This window comes from Erpetoichthys calabaricus, chromosome 1 (assembly GCF_900747795.2).
Source record: "Erpetoichthys calabaricus chromosome 1, fErpCal1.3, whole genome shotgun sequence".
Taxonomy (NCBI): domain Eukaryota; kingdom Metazoa; phylum Chordata; class Cladistia; order Polypteriformes; family Polypteridae; genus Erpetoichthys; species Erpetoichthys calabaricus.
In genome coordinates, this window is record NC_041394.2 from 22,772,421 (window position 1) to 22,791,469 (window position 19,049).

The 19,049-nt window shown below is 38.1% G+C and overlaps 1 protein-coding gene across 2 annotated transcripts in view; it reads left to right on the forward strand.

Moving 5' to 3' along the window:
• Positions 1–15,502, forward strand: part of clasrp (CLK4-associating serine/arginine rich protein) — an 88,795-nt gene extending 73,293 nt beyond the window's left edge. For both annotated transcript variants that reach the window (XM_028796284.2, XM_028796277.2), the window contains exons 20-21: positions 9,292–9,316; positions 14,959–15,502. In XM_028796284.2, coding sequence (XP_028652117.1) covers positions 9,292–9,316; positions 14,959–15,001 — 68 coding nt within the window. In that variant the 3' untranslated portion in view covers positions 15,002–15,502. The remainder of the gene's footprint in view (positions 1–9,291; positions 9,317–14,958) is intronic.
• The last annotated feature ends 3,547 nt before the right edge of the window (positions 15,503–19,049 follow it).

A 19,049-nucleotide genomic window follows, 5' to 3' on the forward strand; every position in this document is an offset into this window, starting at 1 on the left:
GCTGATAAAGAATAAAATGGTGTTGGCACCAGTAGAGTGGGTATAAAATAGTAAATTATAAAAAAAAGATATTGGTGAAATTAAAGGAGAAAAAGTCATTTTCAACCCTTTTTAAACAAGACGGGGTTGGTTCTGGAACAGTGGTCCTTGCAGATATTTTTTCTTTCCCCTTTTTCATAAATGAACTACTGTAGCAGTAGTTCATGAAATGATGAAGCTTGTGGCATCATATTCAAAAAGACTGCCAAAGGTGCATCGACAAAGTATTGAGCAAAGGCTGTGAATACTTATGTACATGTGATTTCTCAATTTTTTATTTTTAATAAATTTGCAAAAATCTCAAACTTTTTTCACGTTGTCATTATGGGGTGTTGTGTGTAGAATTCTGAGGAAAAAAATGAATTTAATCCATTTTGGAATAAGGCTATAACATAACAAAATGTGGAAAAAGTGATGCGCTGTGAATACTTTCCGGATGCACTGTACCTCAGCAACGGAGGGCAAGGCTTGAAATTTTCACAAACACCGTCTACCTGAAGGTATTTTCTTAAGACAAAGGTTAATAGAACTGATATGGTATTGCCAATGTCTTTTTAAAAAAGCCAGTGGGTCCCACATCCTCTGGTCTAGATAATTCTTAAGAGTTAGCTAACGTCTCTCCAAGTTCACGAATCTAGTAATACTGCTAGGGAGTCTTCGGGTTGTTTTTAGCATCGAAGACCACACATAGCTTGTATAAATACAATTTGGTAAAACTCTCAAAGAACAATGTATAACTGATTAAACAAAATTCGAAACCAGCAATATCTGTCCATTAATTGTCAACTGTTCATCAACAAGAGCGATTAAAAAAAAGTCAAAAATAAAATTGCAGTTCTGGAGACCACAGCCAACTGGCCGCCTACCTGCTCCTGTGTTTCCTGTAGTAGAGTCTGTTCTGTCTGTCTAGCACTTTTACCAATTTGCTAAAGTTATCCTGTGCATTTATCATTTATGTCTTATATAAATCTCATATTCAATGAAGTGTGTTCAGATATGCACGGATAATTGTAAGACTTTTTATTAACAAAAAAGGACCTAGTCCTGGTTTAGAATCCAAGTATTGGTCATTGAAAAAGTTCACACCATCTCTCAAACTTTTTCTGCTGTTTTTGTAATCCCATTTTTCATTAAACTAGGTGGTTGTTTACAAAACTTTGACAAAATTATATTAACACACCTGTAGTTTTAACTTCTTTCATCATTGAGAAAAATTACAGTTGTTACTAATTAACAGCAAATGAGCCTAGAAAAGCACAATTCTGTTTGTACAATGCACTAATAGTGCTTCCTGCCCAGTCTTAGCATTTCAGGTCAAGGATATTGTACTGTTTTTACTAATAGTTTGCATAGATATTGAGCATTTATTTACACAAAGCAGAATAACATTTTAAATTGAAACAGTCCACAAGTAACACTGAGTAATTCTTTTTAAAGTATTTTTCTTTAACTTAAAAGTAATGGGGAGGGGAAAAAGTTAGGCACAAATCATTTTTCTTTTTTTGGGGGGGGGGTCTTGGGTTTTACAGTATAGAAAAAGACAAAACTATTTACATACTCAATCCCAGTAATCAACATTGTCATAGGTAATGATTTGCACAAAATTTGAACTACATCTATTTATGCTTTACTTTTATATATATTTCACTTCTCTCTGTTCTTAATACACTTCATAGTTCATTGACAGTTCTCTAACTGAAAAATTAGGAGTTGGTAGCCTAAATCTATAAGGGACAAGTAAGTTGCATATGGCATGTGTAATGTGATCTGGCTTTTTGGCTGCTGTGATCTTTAGCCTAATGTAGTGTCCATGGGTTCCAAATCATAGCCATAGGTGGAACTTCAAACATATGAAGGATGATCTTAAGTGTTTTTAAATCATCTTTGAGTATGTAACCAGTAGAACTATTTAATATTACAAATTTAGTCAGTAATTTGCATTTAAAACAGAATCTGTCTTTATAAACTGTATTAGATAGTTGGTGGATGCCAGGGGTTGTTGGAACTTGACTTTAGTTAACCCTAAAGTGAAATAATTTTTTAACCAACTTAAATCTTTTCTTTCCTTTACCTTTTGATTTTTTTAAGCTAGTAGTGCCTATTGAATGTTACTTAAGCATGCAAGTGCAGTTATACTTTCCATACAGCTTAGACCTTTCAGCCATGTCTGGGGCTAAAGCAGAATTATATGCAGGATGTCTGCAAGAATCATTTATGGTTGACCTGAACTTTTATGTCCTAAGATAGTGGCTGAAACTACTTGACCACCTGCACCATCTGTCAACACTGATTTGACATGGCTTTGCATACCCAGGTTGATGGCAACAACTGTGAAAATGTCACTGTCAGGTTGATCATATACATGGGAAGAAAATAAGGAACCTTTCCCAATTTGTTGTGTGAGATGTTTGTTTGTACAGAATAAGTTTCTCCAGAGAACTGTGAATGATGTACTACAACACCAGTAAACCAATCAAAGTTTACTGATAATTTATTAAATATGCCCTTCACTGAATGGTGACAGAAAAAAGAATCCTGTAACTATTGACCTGTGCAGTAAGTGCATGGCATGTAGACCAGAACATCTGGTGCAGTTCCTCTTTTAATTTGAAAAAATAATTTCTCTAAATCGCTTAGGAACACAAATGTATTAGGATCATTTCATTTCATCAGGTTTGTAGATTAAAGAGACCGCCTTTATTAACAAACCATCTTATTGTTACCTGTATTTAAAAACATGGAAAAACTAAAGCTGTAAGGAAAGCCAAGTTTATTTTTTGTGTGGGGCAGAAATTATATATGCATATACTAGCTGACCTAGTACTAATTGAGAAAATGATATATATTTTAAGTGAAATTTAGTTCCTGCTATGTTTGCTTTGAGCTGTAGTAAACTATTCACATTACATAATTCAATATTGCAAGTGCACCCTTAATCACCAATATATGATTTAAGTATTCAAAGTAACTGAAATATAATTAAATTGTGTAGTGTATCTGTTAATTCAAGTTAGTGCAGGTGTTTTTAAATACCTCAGGCATAAACAGCAGATTACCTTTGACCATGGCACACAAAACTATCTACAGGAGAAGAAACTTGTGTTTGAGAATATGTTGCATTTAAAGTGTGGCCCTGTGCTTCATTACTATTAAACCTGAAGCAGGGAGCTGCAATTAGTTGTCAGATGTTAAGAGAATTTTGGCAGAGTGACTGCCGTTTCTCCTTTTTACTATATCCCGTTATTATTCATTGTCATTTTTGGTTATAGAGCTTCATTCTGAATGTGTCTACCATTTTCTTTGAGCGTTTATTCATCCATTCATTATGTAATCCTCCTAACCCAGTTGAGTGTTTTCTGTTAATGCACTGGCTTTCAACTCACGTTTGCTAGAATGGACTCTGGGGGTTGGTCAACCTCTTGACCCAGCATTTCAATAAGCAAGTTAAAAAAAACAAACTGAGCATTTCCTCAATGTATAAAGAACGTATTTTCCTGAACCAAGTCTGCATTCAGTTTCTATGTAGTGTACAGTACATCTATGAAGAAGTAATATCTATTCTAGACTTTTTTTTGCCAACCTTTTTTGTAAAAGTTTCTGAATGTAATTAGGGAAGGCAGTGTTTTTGGATGTGTACCTTTTTTTTCTCTTTATTGTTGTACTGTAACTGTGTTCCTGTTTGTCATGTCTTTACTGAGAGCTTTGATAGGGACAAAATCGGAACAACATACCTAAATCCATCCCTAGTCAGTGGCTACTATTTGTAAAGCACCTTAAGTTATACTTTGTATTGAGGTATAAATACATTTTTTGTGGTATAGTCACTAAAGCAAAAGGTTGACATCTATCTGCTGATCTGTGGAGGCCAAAATCTTCAGACATTGTTACTACTATATCTCAGTATTACTATTAATTAAAATTAGAATACATGTCCTGACTCTGTTCCAAGATACTTTCAAGTATGTCCTTGTTAGTGACTCAGTTTGATTGATATATATATATATATATATATATATATATATATATATATATATATATATATATATATATATATATATATACACACATACATACAGTGGAACCTCGGTTTGCGAGCATAATTCTTTCCAGAAACGTGCTTGTAGTCCAAAGCACTCGTATATCAAAGTGAATTTCCCCATAAGAAATAATGGAAACTCAGATGATTTGTTCCACAGCCCAAAACTATTCATATAAAAATGATTAATACAAAATATAAAGTACAAATTAACCTGCACTTTCCTTTGAAAAGAATCATGGCTGGTGTGAGCGAGTTTCTAAACTCTTGTGCGGTTGCACCCAACGGGACGACACGCGGAAGAGTGTCCCAAAGCAATTGCAGTCTCCCAGCGCTGTAGCAGTTCGCTGTAAAAGCGAATCTGAAAAGATCGCGGTCAAGCTATAAGCGCCTGCCATCGATGGGTGATACAAGGAACATTATAGATGTGTAGGGCCCTGCCTGACTGCTGTGTCTGTGTATAGGAGAGCGCAGATCCTGCTACAATAAACCACCGCACTGTTGCTGTTTCAAGCTGAATAAAGCTGGTGTTGCTAAAGTACTGAGACTCAGCTTTGTGTTTTAGGGTGCAAGATGGGGACTCACACGTCACAGCACACGCACACACACACACACACACACACACACATAGTCACAATGCTAATGCTGTAGTAAACAGTATACGCTCGTACGGATGTTGACTATATGAGTGAGGCACGCCGACTCAGACGGAGAATAGGAGATGATTGCCCACAATCTCGCAGCGAGAGAGAGAGAAGAACCATCAGCTCAGTTGTGATCACATGACGCTCAACAGACAAAGCGTATACATACTACTCGTACTGCAAGACCTCGCTCGTTTATCAAGTCAAATTTTATTAAAAATTTTTGCTCGTCTTGCAAAACACTCGTAAACCAAGGTCCTTGCAAACCAAGGTTCCACTGTATTGTGTTTTTGTACCTAATAATAATACAGCATTCTGCAACTTGCTTAATCCAATTTAGAGTCACAGGTGGTGGCTGCTGTACATTTATTTATTGTATAACAAGCTGTTTATTTATGGGACCCTTTATTGTGCCGTTGTATGTTGATAGCTTTTTTTGCAACATGCAGTATATTAAGAACTGTAGCACCTGCTGTACATCATGAGGTGCATCACATCCAATAAAAACAATACATGAAACAAATAAAAGTAACAAGCATAAGTTCAGGCAAGTATGCAAATTACAGAAGTAATATAAAAAGTGATGGTGTTGCTTGTTAATGCTTTTGCATAAATTATCTCAGGAAGTGCAAAATGATATTGAGTGAATTTAATTGTACAGTTAACATACCAACAGAGAGTTAAACACTTCATAGTTATTTCAACCAAACTAACCCTTGGTGCATTTTAAAGGAAATTGCTTGTTTCCTGTTTTCATACATGCAAGAAAACAAGACTGGCCATGCTAAGAGATTTTCACTCTCTGCCATGTGTTCTCCTTCTGTGTCATTTAAAAGGTCATAATATAGCAGATTGCATCCTACTGGATTTCTCCTTTTACACTTCTGTTTGTAAATATGGCGTCTAACTAAATCATTACCTACTTATGGTCATTCCTTTTCTGACTTGTCAGTTGGAACTCTCCTGGTTAAAATCAAAAACTGGCAGGGAGCGTCAGTCAGGGTTTTTTTTTTTTTTTTTGGTCTCAAGTGTTACTGTAACCCAGTAAAAGATTAATCAGAGTCATTAAAGTAAAACAGGTTACCAGTTTAACTAGTTTAAAAATAAAACCTGATCTTGCTACATCTCCTACAAACTTTTTTAGTTTTGTTTTTTTTTCCCAAACAGTTCTTTTGGGCTATAGGTCTGCTACAGTGTAGCCTGGTGACTGTTTGGTCATTACAGAAGCAAGTCTCAGTTTCTACTGTAAAGAAGAGGCTTTGTGCTGCAATCATGGTGGGGCCAGTGGCAGTAAGAAAGCCATTCCTTAAGGGACTAAACAGGGCCGTGAAATACTGACACTGGACAACTGCAGACTGGACAAAGTCTCTTCACAGTACAACCTGAGCCTTGCTTTTTTTTTTTTTTTTTTTTTGAAGCTGCTGTGCTGTGAGGTGCCTGTCACGCAAGCTGGTAACCCTGAGAATCTTCTGATTGGGTTGTGACTTGAGGTCTGCCAGATCTCTAAATATCAGAGTTTCTTCCAGATTCCAATTGTATTTGGGTTGTGTAGGACACCACTGGACTCACTGACACTTTGATTTTTTTTTTTGGTTTTGTAGTTTCTCTAGATTAAAGGTCTATACTTGTCTCATTTCATTTGCTAATTGCTGTTTTCTTGCCATTATCACTGGCATATTGTCCATGTAGTACTTCAGAGGGTGTAGTAACACAGTCTGTTCCATCTCTACTTTAAGCATGACAGGTTTTTTTAAGTAATCAGAAGCTGGGGCACCTGTGCATATTGTTTGCTTCAACTTGCAAGGCTTAATTAACTTTAATTGCTGCAGAAAATGTGTAGGCTGTAACCTGTATGTTCTTCCCTGAAGAAGGCCCATGTCTAATATTCTATTTCCTTTGTCAGTTTTTGATATCCTGAACTTTAAATGTAAATCTCTGGCAGTTGACTGCTTACCTTTTCACTATTTTTAGGTCAATCGTTATAGTTCACGTGATTAAATCTAATTAAAAACTGAGATGTTCTAAAACGTTTGACCAGTAGTGTACATACACATTACCTGTAAAAACTGATCCAGTTTGTTTAATTAAAATGTTGACAATATCTTAAAGCTCAAGCATCAGATCATTAGTTGTAAATTATCATAACAGATAAGTACTGAATACAATATTCAGAGTTTAGATGCATTATACAGTTGCATCTCAATAAATAAGAATACAGTCATCACTCACCAATAGATAGGTGAAAATCTGCGAAGTAGCGACCTATATTTATTTTATTATTTATACATATTTTAAGGCTTTATAAACCCTTCCCACACTCTTATAAACCTTTCTCACTCTCCTGATAACCTTTCCCACACTCTTATAAACACTTTCTACATACTTAAACACCGCAGACCAACACTGCACGCAGCGATCAGACGTCGATGTGTCTGCACTCGCTTTGTGAAGGGGGGCAGCTGAACTCACGCTGAGCAGAAATGGACTTTGTGCTGCTTCTGCCAAAATGCCTGCTTGTCGCTCTGCGCGTTCGGAAGGAGGAGGAGGAGTGCAGGTGTGTGAGGGCTGAACGCACATTCGCTCAAACCCCCCTCCCCGGAGGCGCAGTACGCTCCTGCCACTTCGCATTGTCAGGGGGGTGGGGAGCTGAATGAACCCTGAGGAGAAGTGGACTTTGTGCTGGATTTGTGCTGCTTGTCGCTCTGCGTGTCAATAATTTAAAAGCCTGTACAGCACCTATTTTCCTGCCTCACTGTCTTGTCTTGCGTGAAGTTAAAGAGTGAGATGTTACTCATATCCTTAGCCCGACATCCACATATCATATGTGTTAACAAAGTGTGTTTTATAAGTTTACATGTGTTTAAAGCATGTGGGATGGGTATTTTAAGGCTTAAAACTATAAAAATATTTATTTATATGGTCTTTCTATATATCGCGGATTTTCTCCTGTTGCTGATGGGTCTGGAACATAACTTCCGCGATAGGCGGGCAATCACTTGTATTTAAAAACCCGCGAAGTCGTGAATCCGCGAAAAGTGAACCGCGAAGTAGCGAGGGATTACTGTATCATCAAAAAGTTTATTTCAGTAATTCAGTTCAAAAAGTGAAACTCATATATAGATACATTAACACAGAGTGATATATTTCAAGTGTTTTTCTTTTCATTTTGCTGATTATGGCTTACACGTAATGAAAACTCAAAATTCAGTATCTCACAAAATTTGAATATTATGAAAAAGTTCAATATTGTAGACTCATGGTGTTGCACTCCACTTAGCTAATTAACCCAAAACGCCTGCAAAGGTGTCCTGAGCCTTTAAATGGTCTCTTAGTCTGGTTCAGTAGGCCACACAATCATGGGGTGTAAACCACAAAAGGTCATTGCTAAATAAGCTGGCTGTTCAAAGTGCTGTATCCAAGAATATTAATGGAAAGTTGAGTGGAAGGAAAAAAATGTGACAGATAAAGGTGCACAAGCAACAGGGATAACCACAGCCTTGAGAGGATTGTGAATCAAAAGTATCCAGGATATGGGCTACAACTGTTGTATTCTTTGTGTCAAGTGACTCCTGAACCAGAGACATCATCAGAAGCATCTTACCTGGGCTAAAGAGAAAACAGACTGGATTGTTGCTCAGTTGTCCAAAGTCCTGTTTTCAGATGAAAGTAATTGTTGCATTTCATTTGGAAATCAAGGTCCTAGAGTCTGGAAGAAGAGTGGAGAGGCACAGAATCCAAGTTGCTTGAGGTCTAGTGTGAAGTTTCCACATTCAGTGATGATTTGGAGAGCCATGTCATCTGCTGGTGTTGGTCCACTGTGTTTTATCAAGTCCAAAGTCAGAGCAGCCGTGTACCAGGAAATGTTAGAGCACTTGATGCTTCCCTCTGCTGACAAACTTTATGGAGATGCTGATTTCATTTTCCAGCAGAACTTGGCACCTGCCCACACTTCTAAAAGTACCAATACCTGGTTTAATGACCATGGTATCATTGTGCTTGATTGACCAGCAAACTTGACTGACCTAAACCCCATAGAGAATAGAGAAGAGGAAGATGAGAGACACCAGACCCAACTATGCAGATGAGCTGAAGGCCACTATAAATTCATCCTGGGCTTCCATAACACCTTAGCAGTGCCACAGATGGATCGTCTCCATGCCACGCCGCATTGATGCAGTAATTCATGCAAAAGAAGCCCTGACCAAGTATTGAGTGTGTACATGGACATACTTTTCAGTAGGCCAACATTTCTGTATTAAAAATCTTTTTTTTTATTGGTCTTATGTAATTAATCTAATTTTCTGTGATACTAAATTTTGAGTTTTTATTACTTGTAGACCATAATCAGCAAAATGAAAAGAAATAAATGCTTGAAATATATCACTCTGTGTGTAATGAATCTATATACGAGTTTCACTTTTTGAATTACTGAAATTAAATTTTCGATGATATTCTAATTTATTGAGATGCACTTGTAGATTGAGACTCTCTGGTAACTGTTTCATTAAATATTTGTTTCTTATTGCTTATGTATTTTTATTAAAATAACTGACTTTTAGTTTTGTTTTATAGGCCGAGAGCACACAGCTTCAAGAAGGTAAGTATCATTTTCTGTATTCTGAGTAGGCTGTATCACAAAACCTCTAGCCCATCACTTTTTTTTTTCTTTTAACTTTAAATATGTAATAACTTTGTAACTTGATTCAACAGTCTCAGTGGCAGAAATTAAGTACTTTTGAATTCAAGTTACAGAGCATATATATATACGAGGGGGGACCCAAAAATAACCGGAAATATTTTTAAAACATGTTTAATTTAATTTTCTGTACAAACTACAATTAGTCTCCTTCAAAGTACTCTCCATTGGCGGAAATACACTTATCTAACCGTTTGTTCCATTGTTTGAAACATTTTTTAAATTTGTCTGAAGTAATGCCCATTAATGCTCTGGTCGTTTCTTGTTTTACCTCTTCGACGTCAGCAAAACACCTTCCTTTCAAGTCTTTTTTCATCCGAGGGAACAAAAAGAAATCACACGGAGCTAAATCCGGTGAGTAGGGTGGGTGGCTCAGGGTTGTCATACCATTTCTTGCCAAAAATTGGCGAATGCTGAGAGCAGTGTGAGATGGAGCGTTGTCATAATGAAAGAACCAATCGCCCAACTCCCACAATTGAGGGCGTTTCCTTCTCACACTGTTGCGCAACCTACTTTTACAAAAAAATTCACTGAACACAAGCACAACCTTCTAGACTGATGGCACTTGGCAGACTGACTTGTGAGGAGTGTAACTAGATCGCCCTAGCGGCCCAACCACGTACTACAAGTACCAACCTAACAACAACAAAATTCCAGTTATTTTTGGGTCCCCCCTCGTATAATATAAAAAATATGTATAATATAAAAAATACATACAGTGCATCCGGAAAGTATTCACAGCGCATCACTTTTTCCACATTTTGTTATGTTACAGCCTTATTCCAAAATGGATTAAATTCATTTTTTTCCTCAGAATTCTACACACCACACCCCATAACAACGTGAAAAAAGTTTACTTGAGATTTTTGAAAGTTTATTAAAAATAAAAAAATTGAGAAAGCACATGTACATAAGTATTCACAGCCTTTGCCATGAAGCTCAAAATTGAGCTCAGCTGCATCCTGTTTCCCCTGATCATCCTTGAGATGTTTCTGCAGCTTAATTGGAGTCCACCTGTGGTAAATTCAGTTTATTGGACATGATTTGGAATGGCACACACCTGTCTATACTGTATAAGGTCACACAGTTGACAGTTCATGTCAGAGCACAAACCAAGCATGAAGTCAAAGGAATTTTCTGTAGACCTCTGAGACAGGATTGTCTCGGCACATATCTGGGAAAGGTTACAGAAAAATTTCTGCTGCTTTGAAGGTCCCAATGAGCACAGTGGCCTCCATCATCCGTAAGTGGAAGAAGTTCGAAACCACCAGGACTATTCCTAGAGATGGCTGGCCATCTAAACTGAGCGATCAGGGGAGAAGGGCCGTAGTCAGGGAGGTGACCAAGAACCCGTCACTCTGGTCAGAGCTCCTCTGTGGAGAGAGGAGAACCTTCCAGAAGGACAACCATCTCTGCAGCAATCCACCAATCAGGCCTGTATGGTAGAGTGGCCAGACGGAAGCCACTCCTTAGTAAAAGGCACATGGCAGCCCGCCTGGAGTTTGCCAAAAGGCACTTGAATGACTCTCAGACCATGAGAAAGAAAATTCTAGTTTGCCAAAAGGCACTTGAATGACTCTCGGACCATGAGAAAGAAAATTCTCTGGTCTGATGAGACAAAGATTGAACTCATTAGTGTGAATGCCAGGCGTCACGTTTGGAGGAACCCAGGCACCATACCTACAGTGAAGCATGGTGGTGGCAGCATCATGCTGTGGGGATGTTTTTTAGCGGCAGGAACTGGGAGACTAGTCAGGGTAAAGGGAAAGATGACTGCAGCAATGTACAGACACATCCTGGATGAAAACCTGCTCCAGAGTGCTCTTGACCTCCGACTGGGGCGATGGTTTATCTTTCAGCAGGACAACGACCCTAAGCACACAACCAAGATATCAAAGGAGTGGCTTCAGGACAACTCTGGGAATGTCCTTGAGTGGCCCAGCCAGAGCCCAGACTTGAATCCGATTGAACATCTCTGGAGAGATCTTAAAATGGCTGTGCACCGACACTTCCCATCCAATTTGATGGAGCTTGCGAGGTGCTGCAAAGAGGAATGGGCGAAACTGGCCAAGGATAGGTGTGCCAAGCTTGTGGCATCATATTCAAAAAGATTTGAGACTGTCATTGCTGCCAAAGGTGCATCGACAAAGTATTGAGCAAAGGCTGTGAATACTTATGTACATGGGATTTCTCAGTTTTTTTATTTTTAATAAATTTGCAAAAACCTCAAGTAAACTTTTCACATTGTCATTATGGGGTGTTGTGTGCAGAATTGTGAGGAAAAAATGAATTTAATCCATTTTGGAATAAGGCTGTAACATAACAAAATGTGGAAAAAGTGATGCGCTGTGAATACTTTCTGGATGCACTGTGTATGTGTGTGTGTGTGTGTATATACAGTGGTGTGAAAAACTATTTGCCCCCTTCCTGATTTCTTATTCTTTTGCATGTTTGTCACACAAAATGTTTCTGATCATCAAACACATTTAACCATTAGTCAAATATAACACAAGTAAACACAAAATGCAGTTTTTAAATGATGGTTTTTATTATTTAGAGAGAAAAAAAATCCAAACCTACATGGCCCTGTGTGAAAAAGTAATTGCCCCCTTGTTAAAAAATAACCTAACTGTGGTGTATCACACCTGAGTTCAATTTCCGTAGCCACCCCCAGGCCTGATTACTGCCAAACCTGTTTCAATCAAGAAATCACTTAAATAGGAGCTGCCTGACACAGAGAAGTAGACCAAAAGCACCTCAAAAGCTAGACATCATGCCAAGATCCAAAGAAATTCAGGAACAAATGAGAACAGAAGTAATTGAGATCTATCAGTCTGGTAAAGGTTATAAAGCCATTTCTAAAGCTTTGGGACTCCAGCGAACCACAGTGAGAGCCATTATCCACAAATGGCAAAAACATGGAACAGTGGTGAACCTTCCCAGGAGTGGCCGGCCGACCAAAATTACCACAAGAGCGCAGAGACGACTCATCCAAGAGGTCACAAAAGACTCCAGGACAATGTCTAAAGAACTGCAGGCCTCACTTGCCTCAATTAAGGTCAGTGTTCACGACTCCACCATAAGAAAGAGACTGGGCAAAAACGGCCTGCATGGCAGATTTCCAAGACGCAAACCACTGTTAAGCAAAAAGAACATTAGGGCTCGTCTCAATTTTGCTAAGAAACATCTCAATGATTGCCAAGACTTTTGGGAAAATACCTTGTGGACTGATGAGTCAAAAGTTGAACTTTTTGGAAGGCAAATGTCCCGTTACATATGGCGTAAAAGGAACACAGCATTTCAGAAAAAGAACATCATACCAACAGTAAAATATGGTGGTGGTAGTGTGATGGTCTGGGGTTGTTTTGCTGCTTCAGGACCTGGAAGGCTTGCTGTGATAGATGGAACCATGAATTCTACTGTCTACCAAAAAATCCTGAAGGAGAATGTCCGGCCATCTGTTCGTCAACTCAAGCTGAAGCGATCTTGGGTGCTGCAACAGGACAATGACCCAAAACACACCAGCAAATCCACCTCTGAATGGCTGAAGAAAAACAAAATGAAGACTTTGGAGTGGCCTAGTCAAAGTCCTGACCTGAATCCAATTGAGATGCTATGGCATGACCTTAAAAAGGCGGTTCATGCTAGAAAACCCTCAAATAAAGCTGAATTACAACAATTTTGCAAAGATGAGTGGGCCAAAATTCCTCCAGAGCGCTGTAAAAGACTCATTGCAAGTTATCGCAAACGCTTGATTGCAGTTATTGCTGCTAAGGGTGGCCCAACCAGTTATTAGGTTCAGGGGGCAATTACTTTTTCACACAGGGCCATGTAGGTTTGTGTTTTTTTTTCTCCCTAAATAATAAAAACCACCATTTACAAACTGCATTTTGTGTTTACTTGTGTTATATTTGACTAATGGTTAAATGTGTTTGATGATCAGAAACATTTTGTGTGACAAACATGCAAAAGAATAAGAAATCAGGAAGGGGGCAAATAGTTTTTCACACCACTGTATATATAATATATATATATATATATATATATAAAATTATAATATATTTGGATGCCAATTATGTTGCTGTAGTACGTCTTTCTGAGTGCAACACAACAGTTACAGGTGTAGTTCTATAGTTTTAAAGTGAATGTGGAAATACTAAGCTGAAATAACCTACTCCTTGTGGATGTGTTTTAATTCAATTTGAATGTGAACTGTAATAGTAGTATTTGTCATGTATAGAGTACGGTGAAAGTTCAACCAACATGCATCACTTCACTACTCTTTGAAGCCATGAGAAATGAGAATAAATTAAAATTCATGTATTATGGGTAAGAAAAATACATTCTACAAAAAGTGCAAGTCGGCATGCTCCTGAAATAATTCATTTTGACCGATAGAATGCTAACATTTATTTGGAAATAAGGCATGATATTCAGTGTGTGGACAAAGTAAAAGCGAGCAATCATTGAGACAGGAACATTAACAAATGAGGTCTTCATTGGAGTCCACGGGTGAATGTGTAATCTTATATATATTTCTCTTCTGGTTCGTCCTGCTTCCACTTCAAAACCGGTCCCGCCCACACACAGCCGACACGGCATTTCATGCACTATACTGGCCTGCTGAGCGTAATATCCAACAAGTACTCGAGGTGCTGCCACAACGGTAAAGTAGCTTTACCTCCTTTGCGGGAGCCACCTTTGTCTTTACAACAGCTTCTTACACAGCATACATCAGAAGCTAAAAATTATCATGAACACATTCGAGAATACAACTCTTCTCTAGCGTTTGCTTCCATGGGTGCACAGATAACTCAACCTCCTGGTCACGGACCATACTGTTTTAAAATACACGGGCAAATTTATCACCAAATCTTTCCACTACACGCTAACACTTCTATCTCTCCAGAATATGGAAAGTTGTATGTTTTTGACACAGCGCAAGCTACTGAAGTACACTTACAAAATAAAGCAAACTCTGAATGCAGCGAAAATTTACTTCTCCAGCTAGATTCCATGCTCAGAACCATCAGCCCCTTTGCTAAATCATACAAACACATGCATGAATTCGCTCAGTCCAATTCAACAGCATCTGTACGAATGGTTTTCAAGGAAAACCCTAGGCAGGATTTAAGATGATACAATGCCCCAACATGTCACACCGATGTTGCAGCGATTCTGTCTTCTCCACCAGGACACTTATGCACAACTGCATCTTTCAAGAAGTTCTGAATTCCTTTCTCACCTTATTCCGTTCCTATTCTTTCACTGCCGTATGCTACGGCAGGCGTCGGCTAGTTCAGTTTTTAATTTACTTTTTACTGGTTAAGTAAATAATTAAGATACATTTTAATGTTCTACAAATATACATGCTCAAGAGTTTTTCTTGACTACTTAATATGATGATGTTTTTAATCAATCAACTGTACTCTGTACATGTGGAAGTAATAATGTATAAACTTGTAAGAATGATGTTGTGTTCAGAATATGTTAGTAACAGTCTCTCCACCTCTCTCCATCCAACTCCCCCAATCCTCTTTCAGGCGGTCACGTTCTCGTTCCAGAAGTCCTCATTATCGCTACTAAACTGCCATGAACTGGTCCAGAAAACTGTACAAAAAGAACTTGCTGACATGAGGAAGATTCTGATGTTAACATTTTTCAATCTAATGATTCACTGTAGTGTTGTATATATGATGTTGAACAATGTTTTGGATACCCATGCCACAAATTTCATGCTGTAAATACCATTTGGAATAAACTGCTCCCTTTCAAGACCACCATTGGTGGACAGCTGCTTTAAATTTTTATGACAATTTTGACTAATATCTTTTGATGTGCACTACAAGCTTAATGTTTTCAGGTCAACCAATCCATCAGTAACTCCTGACCTCCTTTCCTTTATGCCAGTCTAAGCAGCTTGTGTATATCTTTATTAATATAAATTGTCATTTTTGTATTTGCTCTAACTGAAGATTTATCTTTGGTACACTTAGAAAAGCTTTACTTTCTGGAAGTGTTGAGCTGTTTCTTGCTTTGTAACATCTCCATCCTAAATGTGACATTTTGTAATAAAATGTAAGAAAAGAAAAGAGAACATGTTTGTTGTTGGCTGTGTTGAGATCTCATGTCCCTTACCAAACTGAATTTTTTTTGAAAAGTTTAGTTTTTGGAGCTCAGTAAAAATATTTCCAATGAGGCTATTCATATGAAATTCTCAGCAGACATTGGTATTAACTGAAGAAATCTACAAATGTAAAGAATTCACAACATTAAATGCCATAAGTATTGAAAACGTTAATTTAATACTTAGTGGAAAAGCCTTTGTTTGTAATGACAGGTTCAAGGCACTTCCTGCATGAAGAAACCAATCGTCTGCAGTGCTCAGGTGTGATTTTTGTCCCGTTCCGATTCTGGGGGGCCCCCTCTTGTGAACCCTTTAGTTCCTTCCACAAATGTTCAGTTGGATTTAAGTCAAGTGATTGACTGGGCCATTCTAACAACTTGATTTTCTTTCTCTGAAACCAGTTGTTTCCATTGTTGTATGTTTTGTTTTGAATTGTTGTCCTGCTGGAAGGTCCACCCACGTCTCATCCTCGTCATCCTAGTGGATGACAGCAGATTCATTTCAAGAATCTCTCGGTACATGACCTCATTCATCGTTCCTTCAATTACATGAATTCTGCCAGTACCATGAGATGAGAAACAGCCCCACACCATGATGCTTCCACCTCCAAACTTCACTGTTAGTGTAGTGTTGCTTGGGTGTGATGTACAGTGCCATTTCTCCTCCAAACATGATGTGTAGTATGACCGCCAAAAAGTTCAACTTTGGTCTTGTCTGACCAGATCACCATCTCTCAGTATTTCATAGGCTTGTCCAAATGTGTAGCAAACTTTAAATGAGCTTCAACATTCCTTTCCTGAAGTAATGGAGTTTTGCATGGTGTGCACACATAGAGGGCCATGTCTGTGGAGTACATTGCCTATTGTTTTCTCTGTAAGAATTGCACCTGCTACCTCCAAGTCTTTCTTGGAGTCCTTTCCGAGTGGTCCTTGGCTCTTGGGCTACTCTTCTAACTTCCTGGTTAGATCTTCTGTGCATGGCTGGTTGATGGTGGAGTGATGTTCTTTCCACTAGCAGATAACGACCCCTATGGTGCTTACTGGAAGATTCAGAAGTTTTTAAATATGTCTGTAAACCAGTCCCATTGATAATGGTATGCAACAATCAGGTTGTGAAGGTTTTGGGAGAGCTCTTTGCTTTTACCTATCATGAGATGTTTGTTGTGTGACACCTTGGTACCAAAGCACCATTTTATAGTCCCATCAATTTGTATAGATAGGAAGTGGAATTACTTTCTAACTACTTATGAATTTCAGCTGATCCGTTGCTTTTCCTTGCCTTGGTGAATTGTTTTTCCTGAGTGTGTTCCAATACATTTTTCCCTGTGACATTCCTCTTCATTACACATACCTTTATTTATGGCCTTTAATGCTGTGAATTATTTATATTTGTGGATTGCTTGAGTGAATACCAATGTCTGCTGAGAATTTCATGTGAATACCCTCATTGGAAATATAAGTCCTGAAATTAATGTTGACGTGTTCAATACGTATTTCCCCCACTGTACGTACAACTTAATAAATTTTTGCTGTTACCAAATATATTCTGTTTAAAACTATCCGGGAAATTTAAGTTTCAAGTAGTTGTTGGTTTAGTAATAGTTGTAGTATAGTGGCATATACAGAATACAGTGATGTTCTTACTGCCTATCCTATCAACAGATAACCATGATAAGTACATTAATTTAGCATTGTTTCGAATTCATTCTTGAATTTTAGAAGTAAATGAGTTCAGTTTACTTAAAAATTTGAACTGACCAGTCCACTCTGCTGTAGTACCTATTTCTTGTAAAGTTTAAAAGTCAACCTAACAGAACTTGTGTCTGCTAAATGTAAGCATCAACTGGAAAACTTGAAATATTCTTGAAGAGATGACTTAAGAGAAATGCTAAAATATTTCAACTGGACTGCACGCAGGATAAATAAAGATGATATGCAAAAGACATGTCGAAAACAACTTCTCTTCCCCCCACAAAAATACAAGCGTTAATTTTTAGTTATAGATGTGAATATCACAGGAAAAATAAAACTAAGGTCCACTAGCGAGCTTGAATCTTTACAGTTTCACCTTCACAACTACTAAACTAAAACAGTAAATATGGCCCTGTTTTAACGATGAATGTAAAAAACAAATAAGAAAAAAAACAAACGCAGAGCTTCATCAGGTTAAGCTGTCGCCTCTGTCTCTGTTCTCTCACACATCAACACTAAATTCTCAACCTCTCACATCTAACTCATTAAAACAGAAATATGAAATTGTATTTTTGGTGTACTTGTAATTGTGTTTAAAAGTGCCTTAGAGCAGGTGATGAGTTTATTCTAATTAGGTTGTCAGGTTTAACTTCTGAATTGACAAGTTCAGGTTTCAAAAGAAACTTTAAAACTGGCTTATCCAATTGCAGAAGTGTGGGCTTACAAATCTCTGTTACGCAATTGGCATTAAGAAAAGTAAACATCTCCTTAGGGGTGAAGAGGGGGTCCATAGATGGTCTTTAATTCCTGAACTTTTTCTCTTGTTTTGTCTAACAACTGTTACGTGTAATAACAATTTTTAATGTCATTGGTAAAGTGCATTTTTTACTTCTGCGTTTGCCATTTTTGGTCAATTGCTGTAAGGCCCACATGATCATTTCAATACTGCAGTGTACTAAATCAGGGGTCCGCGGCCCAATACCGGGCCACAGCCGTCTGACAGCCGGGCCACAAGAGAACTGTCGGCAACGGCGACTCACTCGGACTTTTCAGAACGCTTGGCGGGCGGGGCTTTGCAGCGGCGCAGAGAGAGGTGAGAGACTATTACAACAAAGTTATTTTTACGGTCCCAACAGTTTCCCCATATGACACGTTACTACGAAGTACATTCAGCAGATGCTTTCATTACAACGAAGTGACCTTGAAATGCTTGAACGAATCATCCACAGAGCAGTTAGATCTGTGGTCACAACTCAGTTTTTTTTTTTTTTGTTCTTTATTTCGTCTTATACAATTTCTTGTATTAGGAATTTGGTAGTTTTCGCATACCCCTTGGGGTCAGAGCGCAGGGTCAGCCATTGTACAGCGCCCCTGGAGCAATTACAGGTTAAGGGCCTTGCTCAAGGGCCCAGCAGAGCAGGATCTCTTTTGGCAGTGACGGGGATTCGAACCGGCAACCTTCGGGATACCAGCGCAGATCCTTAGCCTCAGAGCCAAAAAAAAATCTTTCTTCAAACTTTCCTCGTACTGTTTTTTTTTTTTTTTTTGCTGTTTTTGTTGTCTGTGGTTTTCAGTGATACCTTTTGCTTATTGCTTGTCAACATTTGAAAAACATCCATTGGAATTTAACTCATTGTCACCCTCCTATAGAAACGGCAGACACGAAAAAATGATAGCAGTGTTAATGTTTGTGACGTGCAATCTGTTGGATTGGCAAATGCAAAGCATATGTCTTTGTTATATGCAAAAAAAGAAGAAAAATCTCGGGTTGCAAACGTATGCGAACTGCTTAATAACAATAGAAATGTTATGTAAA